Genomic DNA, 21,270 nt, shown 5'->3' on the forward strand with positions numbered 1-21,270 from the left:
TGGAGGGGGCACAGCACTCAGTTGAAGTTAGAACCGACCATCGCAACCTGGAACATTTTCAGACAGCCCGTGCCTTAAACCAGAGGCAGATTAGGTGGTCGCTTTTTTTTCCCCTGTTCCACCTTAAGATTTGCCATGTGAAGGCCTCCGACAACCTACAAGCAGATGCTCTTTCTCGTAAGCTGGACCTCCAGCCAGGGGGTGAGGGGAATCCCCCCCCCTTTGATTCATCCCCCCCAGAGCCTGGCGGCAGCTGCGGTGCCTCACTCTTGGGAGGAGCTCCTTCACTCTGCACAGGCTCAGGATGATTTTGTTTGCACAAAAGTGGAGGAATTGGGGCTAGCGTCTGCCCCCCCCCTTTCTCTTTGCGAGGCGGCCTGCTTTACCATTCCGGCCAGGTCTATGTGCCCTCTAGACCCCTCCGCGAGAAGGTCCTCCATCAGTGCCACAACTCCCCCACTGCTGGGCATTTTGGCTTCGCCAAGACCCTGCATGGAGTGACGCGGGATTTTTAGTGGCCTCGTGTGTGTCGGGACGTCAAGACCTATGTTGCCTCCTGCCCAACCTGCCAGCGGGCGAAGGCCCCCTCAGGCAAGCCCACAGGCTTGCTTCACCCCCTGCCTACCCCCTCAGGACCTTGGAAACTGCTCTCCCTTGACTTTATCACTGACTTGCCTCCCTCACACGGTAAGACCACCATTCTGGTGGTGGTGGATTTGTTTTCTAAGATGGCCCATTTCATCCCCTGCTCTGGGTTGCCCACAGCCAGGGAGACGGCAGAGCTGTTTTTGGCGCATGTTTTCCGGCTCCACGGTTGGCCCGAGGGACTCATTTCGGATAGGGGGGCCCAATTCACTGCCCATTTCTGGAAGGAGCTACTTGGGCTTCTCCATGTGACGCTCCGTCTGTCCTTCGCCCACCATCCACAGACGGACGGTCAGACCGAGCGCACCAATGCGACTCTGGAGCAATATTTGTGCTGTTATTTCAATTACCAGTAGGATGACTGGTTTTCCATGCTGTCTCTCGCAGTATTTGCTTATAACAATGCCTGCCATGCTTCCACCCACCAAACTCCATTTTTTGCCAATTTTGGTTACCACCCCAAGGCTTTCCCATCCACCTTAGCTCCCTCTTCGGTGCCAGCGGCCCATGACTTTTTAGAGGAGTTGCGAGCAGTACATCACCTCTAACAGGACTCCCTCGAGCAAGCCAAGACAGTGTACAAGGCCTCTGCAGACCGGCGGCACCAGCCGGGTCCGTCCCTGAAACTGGGGGACTGGGTTTGGCTGTCCACCCAATACTTCCCTCTCACTCGCCCTCAAGGAAGCTCACACCTCGCCGCAGGGGCCTTTCCAGATTACGGCCCAGATTACCCCTGTTGCTTTTCGCCTGGCTCTCCCCCCGTCCATGAAGATCCATCCTGTTTTTCATCAGTCCTTGCTGTCCCCCGATTTCTGGCGACCCTCATCGCTCAGTTGGCTCCCCCCCTGCCGCCAGCGCTAGTGGAGGGGGAGGAGGAGTTTGAGGTCGCAGAGATTCTGGGCTCCCGCCTTTCTCGTGGCCGCCTGCAATATCTAGTGGACTGGAAGGGGTACGGGCCAGATGAGCAATCCTGGGAACCCGCGGAAAATGTACATGCTCCGTTGCTACTGAGACGCTTCCACCAGCTGTACCCCCACAAACCCGGGGCCCCAGGGGAGGAGCACGAGGGGGGGCCTCATGAGAGCGGGGATGATGTCAAGGTGGACACAGAGCCCAGAGAGCCTCAGAGCAGTTCGGATTCTGAGGAGGAACAGCTATCTGTGGGAGAGGGGCCAGCTCATCCCTCACAGGCTCAGCACCTGGCAGAGATTCCTCCTGCCAGCATTCCAGAGATAGAGAGTGACTCAGGTGGTGAGGGAATGTGGGAGGGGGGCTTCTTAGACACTCGACGCAGACGCAAAGAGTGACGAGCGATGGAGGGCGCGGAAAGGAGGCATAGCGCCCGTTTGGCGTGCAAACAACGGCTGCCTCCCATGGACCCAAGGAAAAGAGGGAGGATCTCTCCCTAGCCCATAAGTTCTGGGTCTTCAAGTGACTCTTTTTCACATGGGGATCAACTGACTACTTGAAACTTAGGCTACCCTGCTGTTCCTTGCTTTAGTCGCTGGTGATTAGCATCTGAAAGAGTCATTAAGTTGTAAAAGGATTAAAGCTTTTAAAAGAAATCCTTTCGTCTGTGTCTTGAGTTGGCTATTGAAATCTACTGGGAGAAGCTGCCAGAGCGCTCCTGACAGCAAGTCGCAGAGACACATTGGCTGTAATCATCCTGGATGAGGAAGGCTGATAAAAAGGAACTCTGAATAGGAGATGCCTGGGAAGAGCCCACCATCGGAGAGTGATGGCCACTTTGCGTGGTAACTGCAATCTGGTTTGGCAGTCATTGCTTTTGAAACAGAAGACCCGTATGAACCAATTCTGCAATGTCCTCATTCGGAGGCAAGCAAAAGGAACCGCTGCAGTGGCAGCAGCCATCAGTCCCAACAGCTGCTGGATGGTGAATGCCTGGACAACACGGAGTCGATACATGTCGCTTCCTAGCACAGCCTGTGCTGTTGCACGATCCTGAGGTAACTTTGCCTGGCCTGGCCAGTTATTGCCTGGCCCCAATAACTTGGATGGTTTGAGTAGGTGCCTGGGTGGATTTCTCTTCGTTCACATACAGTCCTATGGTATCCAGGAGCCTGCAGGTTACCATTTTCATAAGAGACATGATGAGCAAATTGCCTGTGTATGAGTAGATCTGTATGCCCTGAACGCGGAAGTGGGCACATACCACCACCATCTGTTGCCTGGAGAGGCATGTCATCTCCAACTGGAGCTAGCTCCCTCTTATCCTCCAGCAAGTAGTCACACAGGGTCCCATCTTCTCCCACAGAAAGAGCTGGTAGCGGGACATGGTGGCCTGATAGCTGGAGACTCGCAAACCAAGAGCGGCAGAGGAATATATCCTATGCCCCATGAAGTCTAACCTCCAGCCTTCCTTGTCTACTAGAGAAGAGTGAACCCTCTGCAACCTGCCCTGTGATGACTCCACGATAATAGAATTAGGTTCTGGATAGGTAAAAAGAAACCCACATCTTTTTCTTGAACATGATAATGTTCTCCAGCCTCTTAGACGTGGGTGTCATAGTTGACCGTGCTTTCCATGACTGTTGGACTATCTGCAATAGGGCTAGGAAGAAGGGAATTGCAACAGGCACCAACAATTCCATGTGAACTGCATCAAAGACTGGATCTTTAGCTCTCTGGACTGAATGTTGTGCTTCAAGACCCATATGCTCTGAAGAGGAGAATGGATCTTGCAAGCCCACAGCCCCATCTGGAGAAGGAATCGAAGGAGCTACAGAAGAATAAGTAGCAGAATCAGACTGATAGTTCTCAGTGGCAGAATGTGGCAACACATTGGTCTGTAATGAACTTCTCCACATGTTGTCACCACTGGGGAGAGAGTGGCATGGTGCCTGATTGTACCGGGGGAGTCAGCATAGGAGCTCTAAGGCTAGGCATTATAGGCTTCATCTGAACTGATGGCAAAACATGCTGAGGAAAAGCCAAGACTGACCTCAATGCCAATACCAGTGGTGGGGACAAAAAGATGCCCTCCACAATGGGGGCAAGAGAGAGAAGCTGATGGAGCGGTTCTGTACCGAGGGCAGGCAGCTCCAAGATACCTGAAATGGTCATATGGAGCCTCTCTTTCTTGTCATTGACACCAGTCCTCCCAACAGTAATGCCACCCTGGTGGTAGAGACCATTCCAAGTGTTGATCCCAGTCTAAATGGGGAGATTGTGATTGGTCACAAGGTCCACAGATTTGTTGTCCTCCCTCCATTCCCATTCTGAAGCCAGAGAGTCCAGGGAACTGTCTTGACAAGGGCTGCTACAGAGTGGAGAAGAGATCCATGGGTTCCAGCACCCAAGATCTTGAGTTGAAGTGCGATCTCTTATTTCTCCCTCCGAGGTCGATGCCACCTGTATTGGTTCTTGCGCTGGTACCAACAGCACAGGCCTCATCAGAATTGGTGCGTCCATCATCAGCGGCAGTGTCAGGACACAATGAGGCACTTTTGGAGCTGGTTCTTCTGTTCTTTGAATCCCTCTTCTTCTTTTTCTTCTGAAAATAAGAAGACCACGGTGCCCATGTCTTCTTTGACAGCTTCTTAGCCATCGTGAGCACCAAAGACTGACCAGGTATGGAAGGGTCAGTACAGCCCGTGGTTAGAGTCGGAGCAGAGGGCAAAGCTGGGGCCACTGCTTCTACTTCTTTCAAAGCATTTGAAGTAAGTTCTGGTTGCATTTTCACAGGAGGCTGGACTGGAGCCATAGAAGGCTTAGAGGTCTTCACCATCTCTAACGCTCTTTTCCACAAAATAGCACTAAGCCTATCCGACCAATTACAGTGGAATTGTTTTGTAAAGGACTGGAAATGAGGGAAAGTGTCAGCTATCTCTCTCTCTCCCTAACAAAAGAGGCAAAACATATTTCAGTGGGAGCTTACTACCACAGCAGATGCATTTCCAAAACGGCACCTTCAAGGCAATATGCTCTGAGGTGACGAAATGATAGCAGAGATCGCGAAAGAAAGTAAACAAATCTACTAACTACAACAGAGAGAAAAAACAACAGCAGAAAAGACAAAGATAGAATAAAACACCCTCAGCAAGTTCAAGAAGTCTCTATACAACAAAAGAAGTTCCCCATGAGAGGTTGCCACAATGGCGGTTGAAGAAGAACTAAGGGGATAAGTGGGAACCCATTAGTGACATGCACACTGGGACGGTGAGGGAAGGTTCCTGCCAAAAGTTCCTCAGCTACAGAAGTTTCTCAAAATGGGGCTCTGCACAGGCACAAAGCACAAATGTGTGATGCACAGAGACCACAAAGAAGATCAAAAAATTTTACAACTTTGAGTATTTCACCTCAATGTTGGCAGTATCGTCTCCCACTTTCGGGGCTTCCTCTGGAACTTTGAAGAAAATACTCCCCCTTGGTGAGCTTCCAGGTATATCCTGGGAAAAATAAAGGACAACAACAGTGCACATTCTACAACCACTCCTAGCTAGAACAACTGAATTAATATTAATAACATTTTCAAAACCAACAATAAAAAGCAGAGTATCTTTCAAATGAGGCAACTGAACTGATTTAAAACAAGCTTTGCTTTCAACTTTTCAGTGAGTACTAATTTTTTTAACTTGCTGTCTTTTGCGAAGTACTCTTAGCAATTTGATGCTGCTGTTAGCTGTCGGTGAAAGAAGCCCAACCATCACTAGGCAGTCACTAGATGCCTGTTTTAAACGGAGTATGACAAAATGTTACCAGACTCTATTCACATCTACCCTGATAACAAAATGCATGGCATGTGAAATTCAATAATAACAAATCAGATGCCCAATAAAACAGCTTAGAAATATAATAGCAGAAAAGAAAGGATGAGTACGGGAACACAAAAGTTTATAATTTTGTGTATTTCACCTCAATTTTGGCAGTATCTTCTCCCACTTCTGGAGATTCCACTTCAGGTGAAATACTCTCCTTTCGTAAGGTTCCATGTATATCCTGGGGAAAATATAAAGGACAACAACAATGCACTTGCTACAAGCAATACATGATTTAAGTAGTAAATTGTACACAGTTATATGGGAAAGCAGAGATGTGCTATGGACAAGCTGTATCATCTACACTCTTTTGTTGGCTCAATTCTCAGAGATGTCAAACAGAATATTCTCAAAAATGGTCACAATAAAGATAGTAATCCTTATGCTTCATAATAATATATTTGGTCTTTTAACTGTAAAGAAACAAACCAGAACAATTCAAGGAATATTGAGATTTTCATATCAAAAGAGAAAAGAAAGATGATTTCAAATTAGGATCTTTTAAATTCTAAATTAGGTATTACAAACTAATTTGTAAGAGTTCAAATTAGGAACTGTAAAAATAATACACTGTTTTTTAATAAGCTTTCCCTTCAGCTTTTCATATCTGTTGCTTCTAAATTATATAAACATAGGGTAGCTAAAATAAGCTCCATTATAGCACTTCTCTGTAACTCCGGCAGTCCAATGTAACTATAGCCTGTCTTAGCTGCTGCAACAGAAACAAAGACAAAATGTAAAGCAACACCCTAATCTAAACTAGGTTAGCAGCTTATTGTCTAAACAGTAAATGCCCCTGTAAATGCCCTTCAACTAATTATTGGAGGTGCTAGTTTGTTCTTTATCTAAGTCATATTAGGAGCCATATACAGATAGCCTCGACTTTTGCAGCACTCTTGCCTCGCATAAAATCATTTTCCCAAAACTAGAACAGCATACATTCTCTTCCTCTGGAAGCTTGATCATCAATTCTATGTTCTACTGCCAAAGGTGCAGGGCATAGGATAAGAAATGTATTTCCATAATAGTGAGTTAAAGTATACCAGTTTTGTTTGTTCAGCATCTGCTGCTGTCACTTGTTCAGCTGGCGATTCACCTGGAGATTCAAATTCTATGGTCCAAGGTTCTTTTCTAACGGGTGATGGCTTCATTGAAAAAGGAAAGAAAATCAGTATTATGATAAAAAGCATAGTATTTGATGATACATTAGTCCTACTGGAGGCATTTGTTTACATGTGATTAGAGGGCTGGACTAGGGCTGGGAAGACCTGGGTTCAGATACCTACTTGTCCATGAAGCTTATTGAATGACTTTGAGCCAGGCTTCAATCCTCAGCATAACCTACTTCACAGGGTTGTTATAAGGATAAAAATTAAGAGGACAACCATGGGTGCCACCTTGAGCTCCTTGGAGGAAAGGTGCGATATAAATGTAATAATTATAACATAATGGTGCAGCACTCAAAGAGTGCTTATCAATGGGTTCTTCTCAAACTGGGGAGAAGTAACGAGCGGGGTACCACTTCAACATTTTTATTAATGACTTAGAGGAGGAGGTGCAGGGAATGCTTATAAGATCTGCAGATGACACAAAACTGGGCGGGATAGCTAATACCCTAGAAGACAGAAACAGAATTCTAAGTGATCTTGATAGGCTGGAGCGCTGGGCAGAAAACAACAGAATGACATTTAATAGGGATAAATGCCAAGTTCTGCACCTAGGAAAAAGAAACCATATGCACAGTTACAAGATGAGGGAGACTTGGCTCAACAACACTACAAGTGAGAAGGATCTTAGAAGTGTTGTCAATCACAAGCTGAATATGAGCCAACAATGTGATACGGCTGCAAAAAAGGCAAATACTCTTTTGGGCTGCATTAATAGAAGCATAGCTTCCAAATCCCAGGAAGTACTAGTTCCCCTCTACTCAGCACTGGTTAGGCCTCATCTGCAGTACAGTGTCCAGTTCTGGCACCACACTTTAAGAAGGATGCAGACAAACTGGAGAGGGTTCAGAGGAGGGCAACAAAGATGATCAGGGGACTGGAAACAAAGCCGTATGAGGAGAGACTGACAGAACTGGGCATTTAGCCTGGGGAAGAGAAGACTGAGCGGAGATATGATAGCACTCTTCAAGTACTTGAAAGGTTGTCACAGAGAAGAAGCACAGGATCTCTTCTCAATTATCCCAGAGTGCAGGACACAGAATAATGGGCTCAAGTTACAGGAAGCCAGATTCCGGCTGAACATCAGGAAAAACGTCCTGACTGTTAGAGCAATATGACAATGGAAACAATTACCTAGGGAGGTGGTGGGCTCTCCCACACTGGAAGCATGCAAGACAAGGCTGGACAGCCACCTGTCAGTGGCACTTTGACGTGGATTCCTGCATAGAGCAGGGGGTTGGACTCGATGGTCTTATAGGCCCCTTGCAGCCCTACTATTCTATAATTCTATGATTTGATTCTATGATATAAGATAGATTTCTTTTCATATGTCCAAATGGCTTGGATACATAACTTTGCTCACAGTGGGAGGGGAGATACCAACCCCCCCCCCCCGCTTGAAACGTCACATGCTGCTCCAGAAGGTAAGGTCCCCTAACCCTCCAGAGCAGCTTCTCAGTGAGTCAATGGGCTGCAGATTGGGCATGGGGAATCGATGCCCCCACCTCATGTGCAAGTTAAATAACTTCAAGTCACACAAACTTACAACTACTTTGATTAAAGAGAATATTATAAAGGAACTAATGTAGACTTTATTATAGACTGTATGAAAAAAATTAACATCTTTCAATAATAATGCTTTGAACTCTACCGTTTTTATCTGTTCCATTTCCACTGGTGTAACTTCTATAACTGGAGGCTCCAATTCACTTGGCTGAATTTCTTTTTTAATAGCTGGTAGCTTTATTTTACAACGAAAATAATAATATAAACATTATATTAGAAAGCACAAATGTGTGATAATACATTTAAATCCCATCGGAGGCATTTGCAAGCATAGTATTTACTGATCTGTAATATTTTTCCCACTAACAACTTTTATTTTATCAAACACCTGAACTATCTGAACAATTCAAACTGAAACCATGTAATTATATTCTTACGGAGATAAAGTGAATAAAAACTTGACAAAACTTTAACAACAATAAAGTATAGCTATCTGTCAAAAAATAGGCAATATTATCTGGTCTACAACCTCTAGAAAGTATATAGAATGAGAATCTGAATAAAATTTTTATGTTCCTGGATGCAACAGTGTGCTGCAGAACACACAATTCACTGCAAAGCTGATTAAAGACTTGCCTCTCTTGAATGGGGAAACAATGTACAACCATGAGCAGACTTCAGGTCTGAGGGATCTACTTCGTGTTTTACTAGAATCCAAAGGTCCACCGACTGGAGACAGGTGTACAATAGAGGGAGATATGGAGGGGGGAGTCAGTCACACTCTAAAGGCAGAGTGTGTAACAACAGGGTGTTGACTGTCCCTAAATTTTCCCCCAACTCAAATAACCTGAATGGCCCTGGCAACAGACCCCCTGGGTTGAAACTGCTGCTGTTGAATGCCAGGTCAGTGAATGGTAAAACAACTGCTATCCAGGACTTGATCCTGGATGAGCACACTGACCTGGCCTGTATTACAGAGACTTGGTTGGATGAAGCTAGGGGGGTTAGCCTCTCTCAGCTCTGCCCTCCAGTGGTCTCTGTCCAGCAGCAGGCAAGACCTGGGGAGCAGGGAGGTGGAATGGCAGTGGCCTATCACAATTCGATCCCCCTGACCAGGTGCCCTATCCCAGTGTGCTGGGTCCGAGTGTGTGTATTTGAAGGTGGGTGCCCAGGACAGAATAGGGATTCTATTGGTGTACCGTCTACCCTGCTGCTCAACAGTCTCCCTTCCTGAGCTATCCAGGGTAGTCTCAGGGTTGGTGTTGGAGACCCCTCAGCTTGTTGTGCTGGGGGATTTCAACATCCATACTGAGGCTGCCCTGTTGGGAGCAGCTCAGGACTTCATGTCCGCCATGACAACCATGGGTCTGTCTCAAAAGTTATTTGGCCCCACCCATGCTGCTGGGCACACTCTGGACCTCGTTTTCTGTGTTGAATGGGGTGATAGTGATCTGAGACTGGAGGAACTCTCTATAGTTCTGTTGTCGTGGACAGAACACTGCCTGGTGGGGTTAGACTTGCTAGCACTCAGAAAATCTGCAGGAGTGGAGGGCCGATTAAGATGGTCCGCCCCAGGAGGCTGATGGATCCAAATGGTTTCCTGACAGCTCTTGGAGATTTTCCTGTTGCCTCAGCAGGCGATTTTGTCAAAGCCCTGGCCGATCTCTGGAATGGAGAAATGACCAGGGCCGTGGACACAATCACTCCTGAGCGTCCTCTCATGAAGTGGAGCCGCACCAGCACCCTGGTTTTCTAGGGAGATGGCAGTGATGAAACAAATGAGAAGAGCAACATTGGCAGAAAACTCAGGGTGAATCTAATCAAACACGGGCTAGAGCCTATTTGAAGACCTACTCTGTGGCAATACAGGCAGCAAAGAAAATATTTTTTCTGCCACTATTAAGTCTTCAAAGAGCCATCCAGCAGAGCTGTTTCGAGTGGTCAAGTATCTTTTATACACTAGCCCGCAAGAGGATAATTTAAACCCCTCGACAGCCTGCTGTGAACAATTTGCTCAGCACGTTACAGAAAAAATCACTCGGATCCTCTTTGACTTGAACACTATAGTTGATACAGACCCAGTGGATGTAACTGCGGCCCCTGCTTGTCCAGTGTTGTTGGATACTTTTCAATTTGTACAGCCTGAGGATGTAGACAGGATCCTGGGAGAGGTGAAAGCCACCACATGTGTTCTAGATCCTTGCCCTTCCTGGCTCATAAAAGCAGCCAGAGGTGGACTAGCCGAGTGGGTAAGGGGAGTGGTTAATGCCTCCTTTAGTCAAGGCAGAGTTCCAGCCTGCCTGAAAGAGGTGGTGGTGAGACCTTTGTTAAAAAAAGCCCTCCCTGAACCCCACCATATTGGATAATTACCGGCCAGTCTCCAATATTCCATTTCTGGCCAAGATATTGGAGCGCATGTTGGCCTCCCAATTCCAGGGATTCCTGGATGAGAGATTATCTAGATCCATTTCAATCTGGCTTCAGACTGTTATGGGACAGAAACAGCTTTGGTTGTCTTGGTGGATGACCTACACCGGGAACTAGACAGGGGGAGTGTGTCCCTGTTGGTTTTGCTGGACCTCTCAGTGGCTTTCGATACCATCGACCATGGTATTCTTCTGGGCCACCTCATGGGATGGGACTTGGAGGCACTGTTTTACAGTGACTCCATTCCTTCTTGGAGGGGCGGACCCAGAAGGTGGTGCTGGGGAACTTCTGTTCGACTCCCTGGCCATTGGCTTGTGGAGTTCCTCAGGGTTCTGTTTTGTCCCCCATGCTATTAACATATACATGAAACCACTGAGAGAGGTTTGGGGGTTCTGTGTTACCAGCACGCTGATGACACCCAACTCTACTTTTCCTTTCCATCTAATTCCAAGGAAACTATTGTGGTGCTAAACTGGTGTCTGTTGGCAGTAATGGACTGGATGAGGGCAAATAAATTGAAGCTTCATCCAGACAAGACAGAGGTGCTCCTGGTCAGACGAAAGGTAGATCAGGGAGTAGGGATTCAGCTTGTGCTGGATGGGGTTACACTCCCCTGAAGACACAGGTTCGCAGCTTGGGTGTACTTCTGGATTCAGCCTTGAGCCTTGATGCCCAGATTTCAGAGGTGGCCAGGAGTGCATTTGCATAGTTAAAGCTAGTGCGCCAGCTGAGCCCATTCCTTGAGATGTGTGACCTGGCCACAGTAACACATGCCTTAGTTACATCCTGTTTGGATTACTGTAATGTACTCTACGTGGGGCTACCTCTGAAGAGTGCTTGGAAACTCCAGCTGGTTCAAAGAGCTGCTGCCAGACTACTGACTAGGGCTGGCTTCAGGGAGCATACAACTCCCCTGCTAAAACAGTTTCACTGGCTCCCAGTCTGTTTCCGGGCACAATTCAAAGTGCTGGTCATGTCCTATAAAGCCCTATACGACTCGGGTCCAGGTTATCTGAAAGAACGTATTCTCCCCTATGAGCCTACTCATGCCCTGAGATCTTCACGAGAGTCCCTTCTTGCGATGCCGCCACCATCACAGGCACATCTGGTGGGAACACAGGAGAGGGCCTTCTCAGTGGCTGCCCCAAGGCTCTAGAACACCCTTCCCAGGGAGGCGAGAGTGGCACCCTCCTTGATATGCTTTCACAGGCATGTAAAAACTTTTTTGTTCCGGCAGGCCTTTGGGGATAGCTAGTCTGGCTCTGGACCTGTGAGAATATGACAGATGGATACTATGGTTATATTTCTTGTTGTCTTTTAACATTTTGATATTTTATACAATTTTATTATTGATGATTTAATTATATTTGTAACTTTTGTACATCTATTTATAGGTTTTAACTGTACAAGTTTTAATGTTAAAGCCGCCTTAAGTCCCAGTATTGGGAAAAAGACGGGAGATAATGATGATGATGATGATGATAATGATGATGATGCAATAGAGGTTTGGGGATGGAGCGAGTTTCAAAATGGTGACTCAGGAGGCATTTACCTACTGTACCACATGACCTCCACATACATGTACAAATCTACATCTGAATTACTACAGAACAAGGTCCTAACAACCTCATTAGGAGAGGAGCTAATTGTTGTACTACTGATTTTGTTGTTGTGCTACTGATAAACATTTGGGAGTCATAAACTCTTGCCAATCTACTGCAAATAACTGAGTGATCTACCAGCAAATCTTAATCTTCCTTCTGTCCAGCCTAGATATACAACACAAATATCCACAAGCAGCTGGGGCGGGGGTGTCTTTTCAACATTCTGATTTACATTTTTCTTTCTGCAAAATAGACAAGAAAATGAAATCTCCAGCAAAGACTGAAACAAAATATGAAATTCTATTTTCCAGAGGTGGATTCAACATCATCAAGGAATGCTAAAAAAAAAAAAAAAATCATTTCTTGGGCTTTTGACATATTGAAGTACTTATTTGCAAAACTGCATTGCAAAGGAATGAAGGGAGCAGGTTTCCTGCTGGATTCTGAGGAACACCCTCAGTGTTCATGAAGATGGCGTCAGGAAGGCTAAAGCGGAGAACGAGGTGAGGTTAGCGAGGGATGCTAAAAACAACAAAAAGGCTTTCTTCAGCTACGTGCATAGTAAAAGGCAGAGGAAAGAAATGGTTGTTCAGCTATTAAATAAGGATGGCAAAATGATAACAGAGGACAAAGAAAAGGCAGAGGTGCTCAATTCCTACTTTGGCTCAGTCTTCTCCCAAAAGAGGGTCTATGACCCCCCTGGCAAAGGCGAAGTACAGGCTGAAGGGGCAGGATTGCAGCTTGAGATCGACAGGAATATGGTCAAGGAACACCTCATTACTTTGAATGAGTTCAAATCTCCAGGGCCAGATGAACTGCATCCTAGAGTCATAAAGGAACTGGCAGAAGAACTCTCAGAACCACTGTCTATTCTCTTTGAGAAATCATGGAGGACCGGGGAAGTGCCAGATGACTGGAGGAGGGCTAACGTTGTCCCTATCTTCAAAAAGGGTAAAAAGGAGGAACCTGGGAACTACAGACCAGTCAGTCTGACATCAATCCCTGGGAAAATTCTGGAGCAGATCATAAAGCAATCCATCTGGAAGCACCTTGACAACAATGCCATGATTACTCGAAGCCAACATGGATTTGTCAAAAACAAGTCCTGCCAGACAAATCTGATCTCATTTTTTGATCAAGTCACCTCCCTTGTAGACCGTGGGAATGCTATAGACATCATATACCTCGACTTCAGCAAAGCTTTCGACAAAGTGCCCCATGATATCCTGATGAGCAAACTAGCTCGAAGTGGGCTAGATGAAACAACGATCCGGTGGATCCACAGTTGGCTACAGAATCAGATTCAAAGAGTGCTAATCAATGGGACCTTCTCAAGCTGGGGAGAGGTAACGAGTGGGGTACCACAGGGCTCAGTCCTGGGCCCAGTGCTCTTCAACATCTTTATTAATGACTTGGAGGAGGAGGTGCAGGAAATGCTGATCAAATTTGCAGATGACACAAAATTGGGAGGGATAGCTAATACTTTGGAAGACAGAAACAAAATTCAAAGTGATCTGGATAGACTGGAGTGCTGGGCAGAAAACAACAGAATGGCATTTAATAGGGACAAATGCCAAGTTCTGCACCTAGGAAAAAGAAACCAAATGCACAGTTACAAGATGGGGGATACGTGGCTCAACCACACTACGAGCGAGAAGGATCTTGGAATTGTCGTCGATCACAAGCTGAATATGAGCCAACAATGTGATGTGGCTGCAAAAAAGGCAAATGCTATTTTGGGCTGCATTCATAGAAGCATCGCTTCCAAATCCCGGGAAGTACTAGTTCCCCTCTACTCAGCACTGGTTAGGCCTCATCTGGAGTACTGTGTCCAGTTCTGGGCACCACACTTTAAGAAGGATGCAGACAAGCTGGAGAGGGTTCAAAGGAGGGCAACAAAGATGATCAGGGGACTGGAAACAAAGCCCTATGAAGAGAGACTGAAAGAACTGGGCATGTTTAGCCTTGAGAAGAGAAGACTGAGGGCAGATATGATAGCACTCTTCAAGTACTTGAAAGGTTGTCACAGAGAAGAAGGCCAGGATCTCTTCTTGATCATCCCAGAGTGCAGGACACGGAATAATGGGCTCAAGTTACAGGAAGCCAGATTCCGACTGAACATCAGGAAAAACTTCCTGAGTGTCAGAGCAATACGGCAATGGAACCAATTACCTGGGGAGGTGGTGGGCTCTCCCACACTGGAGGCCTTCAAGACGAGGCTGGACAGCCATTTGTCAGGGATGCTCTGACTTGGATTCCTGCATTGAGCAGGGGGTTGGACTCGATGGCCTTGTAGGCCCCTTCCAACCCTACTATTCTATGATTCTTTAAGAGGGAGGTCCACCAGATTTTGGAGGCATCCTTGTTGGGGCAACAAAAAGCTCCACTGCCATCAGTCCACTGCTGTTGCTGTTTCAATGCTGATAGGAGTAAAACAAGGCATATCAGGAGAATCGGGGCAGGCCTCGGATACCAAGCTCTCCTGTTCCCCCAAAACACCCCCGGGGAAAACTATGCTAGCCCTGGAGCTCTCATAGTTATTTCCCCTCCCATTGAAACCCATGGGGGGGGGAGATTAAAAAAAAGATGCCCAACAGGAGGAACAGGAAGGGAGGTGGGGTTGCACTGTATGTGAAAAATACATATCTCTGCACAGAAATACAGGAGGATGAGCTTGGTAGCCCCATCGAGAGCATCTGGATCAAAATAAATGGAGCAAAGAATAAAAGGAATCTGGTGGTCGGAGTCTACTACCGGCCACCCAATCAAGGAGAAGACGAGGATGAAACTTTTGAAAAGCAAATAGCCAGTGTTTTAAGGAAGCATGATGTAGTAGTAATTTGTTGTTGTTGTTCAGTCATTCAGTCATGTCCGACTCTTCGTGACCCCATGGACCATAGCACGCCAGGCCTACCTGTCCTGCGCTCTCTCCTGGAGTGTGCTCAAGTTCATATTCATTGCATCACCGATGCAATCTAGCCATCTCATCCTCTGTCGTCCCCTTCTCCTTTTGCCTTCAGTCTTTCCCAGCATCAGGGTCTTTTCCAGAGAGTTTTCTCTTCGCATTAGGTGGCCAAAATATTGGAGCTTCAGCTTCAGTATCTGTCCTTCCAATGAGCACTCAGGGTTGATTTCCTTGAGGATGGACTGATTTGACCTCCTTGCAGTCCAAGGGACTCGTAAGAATCTTCTCCAGCACCACAGTTCGAAAGCATCAATTCTTCGGTGCTCAGCCTTCCTTATAGTCCAGCTCTCACAGCCATACATTACTACAGGGAAAACCATAGCTTTGATTAGACGGACCTTTGTTGGCAAGGTGATGTCTCTGCTTCTTACTATGCTGTCTAGGTTTGCCATAGCTTTCCTCCCAAGGAGCAAGCGTCTTTTAATTTCATGGCTACAGTCACCGTCTGCGGTGATCTTGGAGCCCAAGAAGTAATGGGGGGCTTCAATTTCCCCGATATTTGTTGGGAGACAAATTCTGCAAAACATGGCCCCTCCAGGAAATTCCTGACTTGTGTGGTGGATAACTTCCTCCTACAGAAAGTAGAGGAAGGAACTAGAGGATCGGATATCCTGGACTTGATCCTAACCAACAGAGATGACTTAGTGGATCAAGTAGCAGTTCCAGGAACTCTGGGGGAAAGCGACCATGTTGTACTTCAGTTCTTGGTTCTAAGGGAAGCAAAAGCCGAGTGTAGTCAAATGCGTACCCTGGATTTTAGGAAAGCTGATTTTAATAAACTCAGAACAATGATAAGTAGGGTCCCATGGCAAGTGACTCTAACAAGAAAAGGAGTCCAAGATGGGTGGGAGCTTTTAAAAAAGGAAATTCTCAAGGCACAATTACAAACAATTCCAACAGAAGAAGCCAATGTGGCTTCACAAAAAGCTTAGAGATGACCTGCAAACAAACAAGGACACATATAGGAAGTGGAAAGAAGGCCAAGTAACAAAGGAAGAGTACAGGCAGGTAGCAAAGAATTGCAGGGATGGCGTCAGGAAGGCTAAAGCTGAGAATGAGCTGAGGTTAGCGAGGGATGCTAAAAACAACAAAAAGGCTTTCTTCAGCTACGTGCATAGTAAAAGGCGGAGGAAAGAAATGGTTGTTCAGCAAGTAAATAAGGATGGCAAAATGATAACAGATGACAAAGAAAAGGCAGGGGTGCTCAATTCCTACTTTGGCTCAGTCTTCTCTCAAAAGAGGGTCTATGACCCCCCTGGCAAAGGCGAAGTACAGGCTGAAGGGGCAGGATTGCAGCTTGAGATCGATAGGCATATGGTCAAGGAACATCTAATGACTTTGAATGAGTTCAAATCTCCAGGGCCAGATGAACTGCACCCTAGAGTAATAAAGGGACTGGCAGAAGAACTCTCAGAACCACTGTCTATTCTCTTTGAGAGATCTTGGAGGACGGGGGAAGTGCCAGATGACTGGAGGAGGGCTAACGTTGTCCCTATCTTCAAAAAGGGTAAAAAGGAGGAACCTGGGAACTACAGACCGGTCAGTCTGACATCAATCCTGGGAAAATTCTGGAGCAGATGATAAAGCAATCCATCTGTAAGCACCTTGAAAACAATGCAGTGATTACTCGAAGCCAACATGGATTTGTCAAGAATAAGTCCTGCCAGACGAATCTGATCTCATTTTTTGATCAAGTAACCTCCCTTGTAGACCGTGGGAATGCTGTAGACATAATATACTTGGGACTTGAGCAAAGCTTTCGACAAAGTGCCCCATGATATCCTGATGAGCAAACTAGCTCGAAGTGGGCTAGATGAAACAACGATCCGGTGGATCCACAGTTGGCTACAGAATCAGATTCAAAGAGTGCTAATCAATGGGACCTTCTCAAGCTGGGGAGAGGTAACGAGTGGGAGCGCTAGGCAGAAAACAACAGAATGACATTTAATAGGGATAAATGCCAAATTCTGCACCTAGGAAAAAGAAACCAAAGTCACAGTTACAAGATGGGGGATACGTGGCTCAACCACACTACAAGCGAGAAGGAGTTTGGAATTGTTGTCGATCACAAGCTGAATATGAGCCAACAATGTGATGTGGCTGCAAAAAAGGCCAATGCTCTTTTGAGCTGCATTAATAGAAGCATAGCTTCCAAATCCCGGGAAGTACTAGTTCCCCTCTACTCAGCACTGGTAAGGCCTCATCTGGAGTACTGTGTCCAGTTCTGGGCACCACACTTTAAGAAGGATGCAGACAAACTGGAGAGGGTTCAGAGGAGGGCAACAAAGATGATCAGGGGACTGGAAACAAAGCCCTATGAAGAGAGACTGAAAGAACTGGGCATGTTTAGCCTTGAGAAGAGAAGACTGAGGGCAGATATGATAGCACTCTTCAAGTACTTGAAAGGTTGTCACAGAGAAGAAGGCCAGGATCTCTTCTTGATCATCCCAGAGTGCAGGACACGGAATAATGGGCTCAAGTTACAGGAAGCCAGATTCCAGCTGAACATCAGGAAAAACGTCCTGACTGTAAGAGCAATACGACAATGGAACCAATTACCTGGGGAGGTGGTGGGCTCTCCCACACTGGAGGCCTTCAAGACGAGGCTGGACAGCCATTTGTCAGGGTTGCTCTGACTTGGATTCCTGCATTGAGCAGGGGGTTGGACCCGATGGCCTTGTAGGCCCCTTCCAACCCTACTATTCTATGATTCTATGATTCCATGATTCTATGATGATGGGCTCTCCATCACTGGAGGTATTCAAGTAAAGGCTGGACAGTCATCTGTCAGGGATGCTTTAAACTGGATTCCTGGACTGATCAAGGAGTTGGACTCGATGGCCTAAATGGCAGGCTCTATGATTTTATGATAAGAATATATCTGCTGTAGCTCATTCTTGATTTTCTATTAGTGGGATATTCTTGATTTTTTACCTTTTTTGTTAACTGGTGGCAAGAACCATAACAATGCTTGAAGATGCTTGGTGAACATTTTTGAATGTATATAAATTGCAGTATGGTTGCACAAGTAAAAGTTAAATAAAAAACGTTTACAGTTTTGTCTTTATAAGGTATGCAGACCACATAAACTGCCCCACCTACTTTTTCAGCAGCCCCTCAGAACTTTTAGGCTGGATACAGGCCTGGGCCAGCTCTGTCATAAGGCAGGGTGAATCCTTTGTCTGGCAGAGCAGAAAGAGTAGTGAATTGTGCATTTCCCCCACCTGCCAGGACTCACTGCTACCATGTGCTGTGCCACCTGCCCATCCACCCTTTGCTGATACGCTGTCTCCCACCCCCACACTATCCCATTATCGCCAGCTGCTCTGTGGATCCTCTCAGAGTGAGTGATGAGTAGGCAAGCACTCTGAAGAATCAAGTCAGATGGAAAACCCAGACGTTGCGGGAGGTGTGTCCCTGGAGATTACCATACCACAGATGATCTCCAGGGGACACCCCACCCAAATGCCTGTCTCTGAGGAACAAGTTATCAGAGCCAGGGATTTGAGCCTGGCCAGCTCTCTGAAGAGCTCCGCCAGCCACTTTTCCAGCCGAGAGAAGTTCAGAGATCTCACCAGCCTGCTGCTCGCTCTGCAGAGTAAGCAGCAATGGCAAAGGGGTGGGAGGCGGGTGAGAGACACAGTGCCAAAGAGATGGGGAGGAAAGGAGATGTGGTGGGCAAACAGGCAGGGAGAGAGATGCAGTGGGTGGGGGGGACGGAGTCAGGCCAGGGGGGCAAACTGGTGGACCGGGGCAGGAGGGAGACAGGTGGCAGGAGTGTTTGTGCCAGTGCTGATAATGCATTTCTGCTGAGAGATCTATTTAATTACAGAAAACCCTTCAAAGCGGGATGCATTTAAATTTGTTCAGTTTTACTGTTAAAAAACAACAAAATGGCAAAGGAAGAATGAAGAAACATTATTAGTGTTATGATTTTTTTTGTCCAAACGTCTGTGTTTTATAAACACATTGTACGCTTTGAGAAAATATGCAATATTCATGGAAGATTTTTACGGTGCAATCCTATACATTTCTACTCAGAAGGAAATCCTATTGTATTCATGGCGTTTCCTCCCAGGTAGATGAGAATAGGATTGCAGCCTTAGAGTGAAACCCTATATATGTCTACTCAGAAGTAAATTCCATTGAGTTCAAAGGGGTTTACTCCCAGGTAAGGGTGTATAGGATTGCAGCAGCCTTACTCAACCAAACATATTTAGCTCATTCTAATTCACCTACTTCTATTTTTACGCTGTAGTCCTGGCCAAGAATACTCTCCAGGAGTTCTTTGATCCTCAGGTCTGAGGCAGTTGGAGCAGTAGACTTCAAGGATGCAATTATTTCATCAATAGACCGTGGAACCATTTCAGAAGACAACTTTTGAACGGAAGGATGCATTTGTGATTTACTCCGTGAAAAATGTTTCACTTTTGACATGTCTGATCTACTTCCAGCCAGAGATTCTTCCAGAGATTCTGGAATAGACTTCACACTAGATGAGCCACTGCTTTTTTTACTACGTGACCTTTCTAAGTCAAATTGTGAACTTACTAAACTTGGTTTTGAAATTTCTTTACATATTTTAGAAGACTTTTCACTTGAACTAGAAACCACAGAACATGAGTCATCGACTTCCATAGTGAGACTGCCGATTCCTGCAATGGCAGGAACTGTATGTTGAGAGAGTATTTTTTGCTCTGGTTGTTCGATATCAGTACTGTCTTTCTGTAAAGGGATGGGAGATTTAAACTGCGATTTTGTATGAGTAACTTTCTTATATTTGTGTTTTGGTGGAGGCTCTGGTTTCTTTAACATAATGAGCTGTTTGCTGGTACCTACTCGAGAAGCTATTACTACTGGCAGTTTTTCACTGTCTTCCTCTAGGCTATCATTTTTGTATTCGCGGATTGCTTTTCTTGAGCCTAGGCTCTCTTTTTTGTCAACACTGACCTCTTTCTTAGGATATTTCTTTTGCTGAGTTGTGACATCTTCTGTTTGATTTCCTGTGTCTAATACATCAGAAGAGATCCTTACTCTTTTCAGAATGTTAGAAGTCTCCAATTCAGAAGAAGAATGTGTGTTTTCAAGAAGTAGGGGTGGACTTCTTGAGCTCTGGTGAGAACAAGGTTGGAGCTGAGGTGACTGATCTCCTGGTGTGACTTCCAATAAAGGTTTCTTCAGGCCTGTATGAGCAGTAGCTGTTTCTTGTTTAAACTTCAGAAAGTTCTGCCGAGATTCTTTGCATATGTTTTCACGTTCCTTAAGTATACTCAGTTCTTCCAAATAGCTTAATCCAAAATGCTCATGTTTTCTAGCCATTTGTTTGTGCCTTGGGGAAAATAAACATATAATTGTACTTTTATGTAAATAAAAATGCATAGCTATAGATGATGGAGAGTTCTTTATATTACTTTGTAAATTAGCATATTTATTATCATTTATCAGCTTGTCTACATAAAGCTCTCAACATCTTTGGAAGCAATACTAAGTCATTTGAAAAAGCAGAGGCAAAGCAAGAAAAAACATCAGTAACACCAATCCTTGAAGTTATAATGGCTAGTCTTGAGAGAGAAAGAATGTATGGCTACCACCCTGGTGCCCCCAATTCTGCCATTTAATTTTTCCTTTCCCCAAGTACCACATCTGGCATACATATGTCAAGCAAACTATATCAGGCTGATAGATTTATGTTTAACCTGTTCCATAAAAAATATCCAAAACATTATGTTGACTATATGGTTTCTGTGATGGCCGTCACTCTATGAGAGTCAGTTAATCATAGGTTGATTAATTTGCACATCTATAAATATAAGTAAATATAATAATTGTGAACCAGTAAGTATATTTCCTTTGTTTTAGCTCACACGTGCATATTGTTACAGAAAAGGCCCTGCCTCCAGTACGAGAGAAGAAGCCTCTTTTAAGAACTGCCATCTGCAGTTTTCTGGGGGCACAATCCTATGCAAGTTTAGACAGAAAAAAGTCCTACAACTCCCAGCATTCCTGGCTGGGGAATGCTGGGAGTTGTAGGGCTTTTTTCTGTCTAAACATCCACAGGAGTGCACCCTACAAGTACTTCTCTGCTGCCCAATTAATCGTGAGCACCTTTTTTAGTCTATCAAAAGTTATAACTGATTAATATAACCTATTAACTCCTTAAATAGCCCTAGTTTCCACCA

At 45.6% G+C, this 21,270-nt stretch overlaps 1 protein-coding gene across 1 annotated transcript in view; it reads right to left on the bottom strand.

The window, feature by feature from the left end:
* The window catches only part of TTC6 (tetratricopeptide repeat domain 6), a 170,511-nt gene that overhangs the window by 148,620 nt on the left and 621 nt on the right, over positions 1–21,270 (bottom strand). The window contains exons 2-6 of the mRNA XM_084827146.1: positions 19,331–20,420; positions 8,241–8,330; positions 6,467–6,568; positions 5,521–5,604; positions 4,992–5,054 (exon numbers count right to left, since the gene is read on the bottom strand). Of these exons, the coding sequence (XP_084683272.1) occupies positions 4,992–5,054; positions 5,521–5,604; positions 6,467–6,568; positions 8,241–8,330; positions 19,331–20,410 (1,419 nt within the window). The 5' untranslated portion in view covers positions 20,411–20,420. The remainder of the gene's footprint in view (positions 1–4,991; positions 5,055–5,520; positions 5,605–6,466; positions 6,569–8,240; positions 8,331–19,330; positions 20,421–21,270) is intronic.

This window comes from Heloderma suspectum, chromosome 1 (genome assembly GCF_057233095.1).
Source record: "Heloderma suspectum isolate Gila_16-S chromosome 1, 16-S_ref, whole genome shotgun sequence".
NCBI lineage: Eukaryota > Metazoa > Chordata > Lepidosauria > Squamata > Helodermatidae > Heloderma > Heloderma suspectum.